Raw genomic sequence first — 12,811 nt, forward strand, 5'->3', positions numbered from 1 at the left:
ATGGTCGAAATTAAAAAAGGTACATCTCTTTCTATATTGCTTTCTACCTGAAAAACATAGTTTTGAAACTTCGTTTTCCTGATGCAATGTTTAGGCCTACACATGGCATGGATTATTAAATTTTCAGCTAGAACAATTCTTGAGACAAATGCTAAATAAACGTCTACAGTTTCATCAATGCTGTATCGGCAATATGAAAACGCATGCAGGTCTTTCAATGAAGGTGTTGTTATTTAGATAAAGAAATTATATTCTTCCAGTTTTATTTAATTAAAATTTCAAAATTATTCGAGCCCTGATAGAATGACTGACTCACTGTACATAGGCCTATTTTGAATTCATCTAGATTTCATTACATCAAGTTTTAAGAAAGTCCCTTGCGAAGCACGGGTTACCTGCTAGTAACTAAATATGTTGTATCTCTTTAAATAGCTGAGATATAGGCCTTGCTCAAGCCTGATAGAGCATTTTCTTCCAAACCCCAAGATGACAAATATTGATAAGTACATATATCTCAACACTCTTCTACCGGTTTGTATTATAATCCAATTATCAAAAGATGGCAAAATTTGATAAGTGTATTTACTGGTAGGCTATTATAAAATCTGAAAATCAATAACCTCTATTGAGAACTACATAACCCATACAACTTTGCAAACAGTTCAAGTTTGTTTAACTTGATCAATACTTGTAAATAATATCAATTAATTGTTGAAAAATATATTCAAATTTCTAAATAATCGATTTTTAAGATATTTCCTATACTGTTACATTGTGATTTGAAACATTTGGCAGATGGCAAAACATGATATCTCTGACATCACTAGCAAAAATCCTCAATTAAATAAATTCAATCCTCAATTTAAATAAATGTTTTATTCCTTGATATTTTATATTCAAATAGTCAATGATCAGCTGATTATATTAGTGTAAAATGGGTAAGAAAAAATATGATACATAATTTTTGCAGCTATGCCAAACTTTCAAATTGCTCTCCTGAAAAGTTTACAAATCAGTTTGTGTCATCTACCCACAGAAATGTTCGAAGAGGTACTCTCTCTAGATTATAGTTCTATATTAACATATGGTATGGACATTTCATTTATAATTTTAAGATATTGGAATAAGAAGAATATACATGCTAAAATTCGAACTTTAAACCCTTAAAAACCACCCTTAGAGTTAAAATATCGCCAATAGATTTCTTAGTGAGCCTCTAAAGGGCCAACTGAACATACCTACCAAATTTGAACGTTTTTGGTCCGGTAGATTTTTAGTTCTGCGAGTGAGTGAGTAAGTCAGTCAGTGAGTGCCATTTCGCTTTTATATATATATGGATAGTGCACTCATATATTTTAATGAACTTGTATGTCGATTTAGAAGAATTAGTCAAATGAAGTGTTCTTTGATAACACTGTTGAAGCAATAGAATACAATCTATAGCCAGGCTACTCAAAAGCAGATCAGTCATGTTAGAACAGCCGCAGAATGAGTAGACAATGCAGTGTATAATAATAATAATAATGGACTTTTCTAGGAAAAGAATGAGAGTGAGTGCGCGTGTCAATTATTGTGATAGTGGTGCTACTGAAGTAATGAACTTCTTTCTCTAGAAAGAGAAGACTGATGTGTGAGAGAGCGCATCGATTGAGAGAGAGTAGAGCTATGAAGACCGATGTTTCTGGGCCAGCATGCATTTTCACTCCGCTCCCCATCTCATCAGTAAAATTTACCTAGTACTACACTTTTTGAACAGCCTTCCTAGACATGCCCCTTAAGAGTCTCCAAAACAACGTATTGCCCCACTTGAACTCATCTGGCATTGGTATTTAATTAAGAGAGTTTTGGTAGGCTGGTCCACTGGTATGACCAAATCCCTTAATCTTCACGACAATAATTGTTATGTTGAAGAATAATCAGTCATAAGTGTATGTAAATTTTAGTGGAAAAAATATTCTTTCATATATTGTCTTTTATTTATGGCCAAACGGAGGTTGAAAGAAATGAACTTTGTACCTACAAAATTTCTGGGTGAATGCAAAGAATTCAATAATTATTCTATAAATATTTTGCCAATAAATCACACTGGTTTCGTCATCCTACTTGGAAGAAGTACTAAGATATTACCTAGCAAAGTGCGGGTTTCCAACAACTTAATCCTTCAAATCATTTCCTAATTGCACTTGTTTTGGCCTCTTTTCCTTTGCTATTACATTCCTCGTTTCAGTGCGGTCAGAATGTCAAGTCGATTTCAAAATCAACTCGTATCTCTAGCGAGCGCTCTCACAACTGCACTTTTCTCCCTTTCTCCCCTCACCCACCCATCAGCCCTTCTCCCTTCCACATCACTTCCGCTCTTTGACTGGAATATCTGCCCCGTTTTCCTGGTTCCGTTTTCCTCTTGTCTTCCTTCGTTAGAAAGCCAAGTTTCCACGTACGCTATCCAATTATTCCACTACAGTTATATGCTGTTATTCCTCTCTTACCTCAGAACACGTATTGCTATTGTTCTCCTTATTTTCTTTTGATTCCATAGCTTCACAACAATATGCTTACTTCCCGATGAGAAGCAAACTCTTTTCCAAATAATCATTGTTTGCTTTCGTTATAACTTCTACACATCATTTGACTCCTATGATAGAACATTTATTCTGAACAATGCATGCATTGCATATATATATATATATATATATATATATATATATAATATATATATATATAATCTAAACACAGTATATGTATACTTGTATGATACACATAATATAATTCCAATTTCAAAACTACTGCAAAATACAAGCATAATATTTATCCGAATAGGTATTGAACATATACCATGTATTCACTTGATCTATTTTAATTAGTATTGAATCTTTATTATAACTTAAAATCATTATTAATCTTGAAATAGGAAGATGAGACATTGCTATCGAGTTTTTTGTATGCTATAACTTTTATTCTGCACAATACATACATTGTAAACATGCCTGTAAACAAACTACCTTATTTACTTTTAAACGACTTTATTGAAGCACAATAACTATGAGTTGGCTGACCTGATTCCTCTCATATATCGAATCAGAATTCAGAAACAATGAGTAAACATTAATCATTTTGGCATTGATCGTATGATTTTATGAGTGTATATAAAGTTCAAAGAAGTATGAGAGAAATAAATGTTTACAGTAATAAATTATTTATCAAGCTCTTGAAAAATTAATTTCTTTAACGACTATCAAAACTCGCTTTATACACTCTAACCTCGCTTTACAACCATAAAACCTCACTTTTAACTATCAAAACACGCTTTATACACTCTAACCTCGCTTTATAACCATAGAACCTCACTTTTAACTATCAAAACCTCGCGATTCATTGTGAACAGTCAGCATTGGTTTTTACGAGGAATGCTGTGACAGTATCGATCTCACTACTTTTATGAAGTTTTCAAATACATTGAAGAATAAACTTTCAATTATTTTTGTTAAATGTCTACTATTATCTTGAAAATAAACGCAATACTGGCTCACTGCTCATTCCGTTTACGCATATTGCTATCTTAAATGACCAAATTTGGGCGTTTTACTTCAGTAAAAGTTTACTTGGCGTTTTCTGGCCAAAGATGAAATCAGTATACGGATCCACAGCTTAAACTCGAGTTTAAACTATTATGCTATTAAACTATTTTAAAATAGTTTAAACTATTATAATAATGGACAAGACGCAGTTTAAACCGGGAGTACATCAATACTACGAGATTTCAATTTGTCTGGTGTATGAACAAAACCAAAAAGGTTCTTTTCAATAATTAGGTTTTAAAGGCGGAAGGAGAAATTAGGGAGTTTAGGTTTTGGCTTCTAAAAGTCAATATGTTTATATTATTTGAAATGAGTTGATCATTTTTATTATATTATAAAAACAAAAAACGAAAAGTTGAAATACTCGCACTATTGAGATATCGCACTTACGAATATAAATAAGAAAGCTTCAATATAATAAAGATTATCTGCCTAAGTAATATGAATAAGCAATATACTATGAGCCAGTTTCAAGGACAGATATTAAATCTAATGACCATTAAATCAGTGGCGAATCATCTGCTGATTACCACCAATGTGAATCATGTGATTAACAAAACTTGTATCAGTTTGTTGATTAGTTGTTATTAATATTTCAGTTCATTAAACTCAAATTATTCACATAGACCAATGTATTTCGTATTATAGGAAATATGAAACAAATTACTATAAATCTATAGGTTGAATGGTCCAGTCCTAGAACCAGACCTATGTTAACCTATTTGATTGAAGAATTACCTGGAGGTCATTTTCGGCTTTCTCACTAACCACTGACGGACTGGGACTGGTGGGCCTGGGCAGGGAGTTGGTCCTCGAAGTGACCCCAGTACCCGCACTGAGAGTCGCTGCTTCTGCAGATCCAATACTCGCTGGCGAGAGCGACCTGCCAAATGAGTAAATCAAATCATTTATTGGCAAACAAATCAAGTATCAACTCCGCATAGAACCTAATATTTTTATCTATATGTAAGTATATAAAAGCGGGCAATGATTCATTCACTCACTCATTCATAATCAACAAAACTAAAGATAAATCTAAATCTAATACATTCAAATTTTGAATGTATGTTCAGTTGGCCTTCTAGAGGCGCACTAAGAAGGGTTTGAGAACATTTCCAAAGATACGCCCAAAATCTGCGTTCTCCAGCGTTATTCTGCGTTTCTCTCAGGTTTTTCAAGAACTAATTCAGAGAAAATGTTAAAATTTGATACATAGGTTCAGCTAAGGTGTTGTGTTGGGGTCCGTATCACAGAGACAAGTTCTCACAGAGACAAGTAGTGTTTTTGAACGATATTAGTGTCACAGAGACAAGTTTCATAGGAACAAGTATTTCTATAAATGGCAGTCTCACAGGAACAAGTTCCCACAGAGACAAGCTGAGTCTCACTGGAACAAGTAGTGTCACTAGAACAAGTAGAGGGATAGAGTCCCATTCGAACAAGTGGAGTGTCACAGAGACAAGGACAGTCTCACAGGAACAAGGTTGATGTGGTGTGTTGCCTGCACATGAAGATGAAGGCATTCCATTTGTTCTAATAAATTGGATGTCATCTGTTTTTTAATATATATACATATATATTATGGTGACATGAATGTAATAGAATGACTGTGAACTCTTTCCCACTGTCGGTCTTTGTTTAGAGTGGGTTTCGAACTCCCTCACTCTATACGGTGTTTTGCCCGGCGCCAATCAATTACTATGAATTGATAAAATAATTACTTTACTATAATTTCACTCACTGTGTGGATACTTATATTTCACTCACTGAACTAATAATAGTATAGAAGAAAAAGATAAAGAGAGATAGATCAGGGTCGTGTGTAAGGGAATGTATGAAGTGAAATGCAAAACAAAGGTTAATTATGAATTTATTAATAAACTTTAAAGTTAAGAGAATTTATAAAATTGATTTAAGTATAGTAATGATTCAAAATATACAAGATTATTGAGTTTTCGAAAATATTACAGTTCAAGTTTAATTTTATACAACAAAATTTAACAAACAGTTCCTATTTTAACAAGTTACTTGAAAAGTAAGTTATTAAATCAAAATATTGAACAACTCTAGTTAAAAATATGATTATAGTCGAAAATAAGAGAATTGATACATTTTAAAGAATGAATATGATTAGGGGAGCCTTGCTTTAAAAAACTATTATTTGTGCTTAGAAGTGAATTTCAACTGTAAGCTTCAAGAAATTAATTAAGATTGTGTCTTTAGATATGAATTTAAAAAAAGTAATAATTAAGTTTGCTCTTTACTATAATGCTATAAAATTTGATATACTTATTTGGGCTTTTTAGGGTGGGGTGGTGTGGATATGAAATGAGGAAAATTGAAAATTCTAAATACAATCTTTACCTGGCTCAGTCAATTCCCTATAGGATAATTGAAGTCTGAAACCAAAAACTCACTCCTACACTGAACACTGTCCAAAATCCAAGAGACTAAGACTCACAGCAACTCACAGCAACTAACTCGCAAGACAGGGTCTGCCTGTTTATACACTAGAACCACAATTTTCCACCCCTCATCGCCCTTCGCCCTCTAGCTCCGCCTACACTCAAACTCTTCAGCCTAATATTCTGCTTACAAATTGAATTCAAATATCAATTTAAATTTACTATAATGCTTATTATGATATATCATTTTAAACTATGGCTCCCCTTAATTATTAAAACAAATGATATCATATATTTTATCAATATTTAAACTCTGAAGTTTGGATACTGACATTTTGAATACATACTCATCGAATTTGATTAATACAGTGATCAATCTTATAAATCAAATATGGAAAATACTTCAATAATATATACATTAAATGAAGAACAAAACACAATTTCATACAGTATATAATTACAATTGAATTGAATGAATCAAATTAATAAGATACCAATTAATTACTACTTAATTAATTAAGCAGGTTTCTTATACTCATTGTCAACATGTTTCAATCAAATATACCTAATTTACTCTATTTACAAATTTGTCCTTAGCCTATGAATTCGGATTCAACTAACTTAATTAGCTTATAATAATTATTAAATTATAATTTATTGTACAACATTATATTTGTTGAATACTTTATACAAATAGCCTAATCTACTTCACGCCCTAGTTTTTATAAACATGTACTCGGTTCATGATTATGGTTTTATGTGATCACCATCCAAATAATTGATCAGCAAATAATTTCTTCAATAATACTCATATGCTGACCACGTGGTAAAATTGTAGCATATGCTAACCACGTGGTTACATTGTAAACTACATATCTATATTTACTTCTCTCCTAACTATATATCTATATTGCTATACACAATCTTTATTCACCTGCCATCAACTTATTCTATAGCTATATACAAGGGTTAACACAAAACACAGTGGGCCATGTGGTTTCTATTGTAAACGTGAAACGTGCCTGTGACTGACGTTAGGAATGCTGTTAAGTTTCTAGGAAAGAATGATTTTGTTTCAAACTATTTTGAAAAAGAATAATGACCCCTGCGTCTGTCTAGGTAGGCTATTCAAATGCATTCTCAATAGTTTCAAGAAACGGTTCTTTTTATTATTCTAGCTCTTCGAGCGTTCATATTCTTAAATACAATATGTTCAGAGCACGTGGTCGCCATTTGTGGCTCAAAACCCCCCTCTCAAGAGCAAATACTAAATGAAACATGAGTTTAGTCTTTGCGACATTAACACTAAAAGGATGGTTATAAAGAGTAAACTACGTGATGAAATTAATGTTCTCACACTTCAGACAACACAAGATGAGTTCATAATATGGACGGTCTAGAAGTTTGAAGATCACTGTAGTTCTCCATCGCGGTTCAACCGGATCATTGGATGCTGCATGTTATGTGGAATTCTGACTGGCCGTTAGCCTAGTGACTCTCGTAAGCTGATGATGTCAACTTAGTCAGCTGCTCCATTCATCTCCACTTCCCTATCTATTTACAATCTCTTCAAAGACTATTTTAGCAGTTAGATTCACTCCTTTTAAGGGCTACTCAACCACCCTTATCGTGAGCTTCACTAAATGCTAGTCTACACGTTCTCCTGTCGCCTTTTTATACACCTTCATTCTCTCTATATTGTACACACCAACTAGTTTATTGTCCATAGAGTTAATTATGTAGCAGTTGTCGCTCTTCTTCTTTGAAACTTTAGATGGTCCTTCATATTTTAGACACAGTTTTGAAATTATTTTGTCCTCCTTATTTGAATGGATTTTCTTCTTAATAAGAACTAAATCTCCTTCCTTATATTGAATAGGAGATTTAATATCCTTGTCATGTCTCCTTTTCCTTCTTAAATACAATATGTTCAGAGCACGTGGTCGCCATTTGTGGCTCAACTGCCTTTATTTTTCCTAGAGAGCGAAGTTAGGGCGCAGTCGACCCTCTCTTACACTCAACTCTCTATCAAGTATTATAACAATACAAAAAATATGATTAAAAACAAACAATAGTTAAGTTATCTACTTATTTAAAATAATAACAAATTTTAAATTATTGAAAAGAAAGAGAAAAAATTACATTGAAAATAATACATAACAATGCTGGATAATAGTAGTTTCTGATACTTCATCACTTTAGTAAAAAATAAGATAAACTAACATACTTAAAATACAATACAGTAGGCCTACATAGCAACTGAAGTGTTTGCTATACATTTCATTTCCTACTTATTATCACTATGTAAATCTCGAAGTGGATAAGTAAATTACATTATGATTTATTTAAATAGTAGAATAGAATCTTCCTTCACTCAACAAACAACGTGTCAAATAACGCTCCTTCAATCCACGACATATGACATACATATATAAATATATAATTTACATAATGTAAATAATGTGGTGACATCATTTGATGGCAGCTTTGAACGTTTCTCCTGTGGAGAAAAAATGATGAATTTAGTAGACTGTTTAGTGGATCCTAGACATTTAGATTCAAATCTACATAACAATTGATTCCCCTTTTCATCCAGGATATTTGTGGTTTCTTAAAATTTCGATTTATTGACCAAGCGAAGTGAGTTCTAAGATTCAAATCGACGGTTTTGCATTTCTCTTCATGTTTATATGTTCCGCAGCGCAATTACGGCGAAACGCAGCAATAGATTACCATGCAATTTGACAGGTATATTTCTTTTTAAATTGTGCCTCGACGTATATACAAGGTTTTTTGGAAATGTTGCATTTTATGGTTAATACAATAGGAAAAGTCTCCTTCGAATGTCAATATCACAGTGAAAATCAGAATAGAATCATTCATCATAAATTAGCTGTTGTGTTGACTATTCATTGCATGCAATTAATAACGGAAAGTAAACATAGTATTTTCTCTCGACCTTTCTCTGCTTTCAACTCGGACTGACCTGTTGCCAGTGTGTTAAAGGAAATAAGCTTTTGATGTTAGCATTTTTGATACACCAACCCCAACAGCCATTAGCCGTTTTCACACCGACATCTTGCCGACACGACATACAGACAGGATTTACTCTTATGGACAGTATGAGACAATGCTGTGTTTTATAACTGCGCGAGGTCTACTGTTGACAGAACTACTAGTCCAGGATTAAAATGTCGTTTTACCAAAATCATCAAATATTTAATAATTCAATACAAATGATACATGTACAAATGTAAAGCTGACTAGCACCGAGGTAGAGTCAATTTAATCTTAAATAATTTGAAATATATTTCAAGTTGTTAGGATTCATTTATTAATTTAACACCTATTTTATCATTATGGGTTATCAGAACCTATTAGAATTATGTAGATAGCCTTTAATGAATAAATTGAGTTCCATGAAATGTATTTCTACCAAACTCCAAAATAACTATTTCAATGTGACTTTTAATTGTTCAGGTTAAGGCCAAATTCTGATACTGCAGTAAAATTAACTTATACATAAGTGATATCAATGTAAGAAAGAACTGATTATATACTTCTAGATGAATGAAACAATATTGGAAAGATGTTATCCAATGGTATTTGAATACACCCCTGACTGTTACTGTATGGGAGTACCACCAGTAATTTATAAGTTTTCAAAAGAGTGGACATAGATACAATAGTGTGATCAACGGTTATAATCTTCTCCTATCTGTATATTTTTCTTCTTATTATTTTTCACCTTCTTCCTCTTCTTATCCTTCTTCTTCTTCTGTCTGCTTCTTCTATTATCTCCTTCGTCTTCTCACTTGTTCTTCTTCTCCTCTTGTCGTTGTCTTCTTCTTCCGCTAGCTTTTTTTTGTATTATGGAGTCCCTTTATGGTACCAAGAACAAGAACGGCAAGGCCGTTGTATTCTAATACCCGAGACGTCAGTCTGCAGATTGTTGTTATGGAATGCAGAAAACTTCTTTCACCACCCTTAGACAATAAATGCTGTTTCAAAAGATTGAAAAGATAGAGTGGTAATCCCGTCCTGTCCCCAAACCTATGGATTGGGGTACAGTTAAGATTTAATTCACGAAAACGTTGACAACCCCAAAAGTAAGTCTTTAATTTGCACTAACCTTGGAACTGGCAAGGAAGTGGACTGTATCTCGTGTGTAGAAGTTACTGCTGACGATATCCTGTCTTTATGCGTAGTCCTATATGATATTGTACATATATCACGAAACGAAACGAGATAATTAATTGCGTTCAAGCTCGAACGCCATGGAACGAAAACGAAAAACGATGCTGACTTCTCGAGCACTATTCTTGAAGTGATGGGTGGAAAGATAAACGGGAAGGATGAAGGAGGGGTGAGGGAGAGAGGTTATCTTGCCTCTTTGGGAGAGGGGGAAGGGGAGGAAAGCGCAAACTAATCAGCCCACAATCAAGGCTGCCGATCCTCCGTGAATCCACCATAGAGACATGCTGCTTCCAAAATCGATGGATATGGTTTTAGTACGATATATATATATATATATATATATATATATATATATAATATATATATATATATATATCACACATAACAGGTTAATTTGGTAAAAAGTAGGTTTATGATATGAAGATTCGATTGCACTAGGTCTCACTCAACCCTTGGATAACTCGCTGAAGGACATTAAAAGGATAAATACGTCCTTGGAAAAACAGCTGGAAATTTTGTCGTCTGTCAATACCGTAATGGAAGAGAATGATCGAGTGCATGTGTGTGGGATCATCCAGCTGATCTCACGAGAAGAAAAATTAAGCAAGAGAAACTTATTTTCGTTTATTTCTCTTTTTTTTTAGAAAACATGTTTACTTCAGAAAGTCCAAAATAGTAACTACATGCTGTTAGTGATACATAGTATATTAACAGATTAGATGACCTTGAGGTTTTGTGAATGAAAGTCATACATAATTTTGCTCCTGGGTTTTGGAAGATTTTGTGTTATAAATAGTCACGGATAAGTACAAATTTTGTATTAATTTCATTATTAATTGTTTCTTGATCACGTTTTATCATTTTGTTTTAGATTTTAATTCTTAATTCTATTTTATAAGCCAAACATCGTTTAGAGGTTATTTTGAGGTTAGGTTTTCGAGATTTAAAAATAAACATAGATAGTTTACTTGACTAAAATTATAACCTAATTAAAATCCTATCATTTATAAATCAATTATTATTATTGCAAGTAATATAATTTCTTAGATAGGAAGATGAGCTCAAATAGAACACCGAAGGTTATTAATAGAAATGTAAACATTGCGGGAGTACTTACGCGTTCCCAAAACCAAAATTCAAAACCAAAAACCCCAGTTCCTCAAACTACTTTAGCCGAAAAAGTTGCTCAACTACAAAGTAGCCACACTAATTTAAAAAACCAATTAGAAGTAACTCTAAAAACGTCTGAGGAAGAAAGGTTAGGGATGGTAGAAGAAATTAAATCTTTGGAACTGATTATAAAATTACAAGATGAAGACCATAAAAAAGAAATACTAAATCTAAAAAATCAATGTAGTCTAATGTCGGAGGAAATAAAGAAACTAAAATCTAAATTTGATAATACTAAATGTATGATAGAACCTCCGTCCAAATGCAAAAAAATAGAATCTAACCTAAATGATGGGAAATGCTCTGAAAATGGTCGAAATAAAACGTACAGTGAGGTTTTGAAGACAGCAACCAAAAATATAGCTGAGGGAAATAAAGATAGGAAAGGGAGAGTTCTGCTACTGACGTCCAGTCATGGACGTGATTGCAGTGATCTCCTTGATAAAAGATTGAAAAATAAATTTGATGTCCAATGTTTTTTCAAGCCAAGTGCATCAATTAATGCAGTTGTAGAGTCAGCTAGGGAACAAACTAAAGACTTTGATGAAAATGACTATCTAATTGTACTGGGTGGCTCAAATAATATAAATGAACCTAACTTGAATCATCTTCCTCAAGTAACAGAAAAAATCAAGGAAATTGTGCCACTCAGCAAAAAAACAAACTTAATAATAAGTACTATTCCTAATAAGTTTGATAGGCCAGAGTTAAATGAAGCAATCAATTCGACAAACAAATCAATCCATAATACAATCAACAGCCTAAAAAATAAGAATTCTAAACAACTGGGGATTTGTTTTCTAAATGAAAGGCTGAAAAGACATAACTTCACTAACCATGGGTTGCATCTAAATCGATCTGGCAAAGTAATATTTTGTAATAGATTGGCAGAGCTGATTGAAAGCCGTTTGCAATCCTCTGGTTTAAAAACAGTCGAAAAAACAAATAACGATTTTTTAGTAAATTAGCTCAAAACAGGGAAAGGGAAATAGCTACAAATGCTAGAGATAGAGTAGCACAAGATGGTAAGGTTTTTAGTATTTATCATCAAAATATTCAGTATCTTCGCAACAAAATTGACAGATTAGAAGTATTTCTTAAACAGGAGGATCCTGACATTGTTATTTTCACAGAGCATGGCTTAAAAATAAAGGAAATAAATCAAGTTAGGATTCCAGGCTATTCACTGAGATCAGAATTTTGTAGAATAGCTCATAGAAGTGGTGGTGTATGTATATTCACTAGCAATGCTAAACATACCCAAACTTATGAACTGGATTTTGTTAAGAGATTTTCTGTTGAGATGGATTTAGAGGTGACGGGACTAAGGTTAAAAATTGATGATCGATTTGAGGTAGCAGTGTTAGGTATCTATAGGTCACCAAATGGAGACTGGCAAAAATTTTGTGAGCTGCTCCACACACTTTTGGAAATTACAACCGCTCGTTTCACAAATGTTATAGT

The 12,811-nt window shown here is 33.0% G+C and overlaps 1 protein-coding gene across 5 annotated transcripts in view; it reads right to left on the reverse strand.

Annotated features, from left to right (window-relative positions):
* Nucleotides 1–2,946: 2,946 nt before the first annotated feature.
* The window catches only part of LOC120354927 (MOB kinase activator-like 2), a 218,140-nt gene continuing 208,275 nt past the window's right edge, over nucleotides 2,947–12,811 (reverse strand). For all 5 annotated transcript variants that reach the window (XM_039443068.1, XM_039443065.1, XM_039443070.1 and 2 more), the window contains exon 3: nucleotides 2,947–4,458. In XM_039443068.1, coding sequence (XP_039299002.1) covers nucleotides 4,284–4,458 — 175 coding nt within the window. In that variant the 3' untranslated portion in view covers nucleotides 2,947–4,283. The remainder of the gene's footprint in view (nucleotides 4,459–12,811) is intronic.

Source organism: Nilaparvata lugens, chromosome X (assembly GCF_014356525.2).
Source record: "Nilaparvata lugens isolate BPH chromosome X, ASM1435652v1, whole genome shotgun sequence".
NCBI classification, from domain to species: domain Eukaryota; kingdom Metazoa; phylum Arthropoda; class Insecta; order Hemiptera; family Delphacidae; genus Nilaparvata; species Nilaparvata lugens.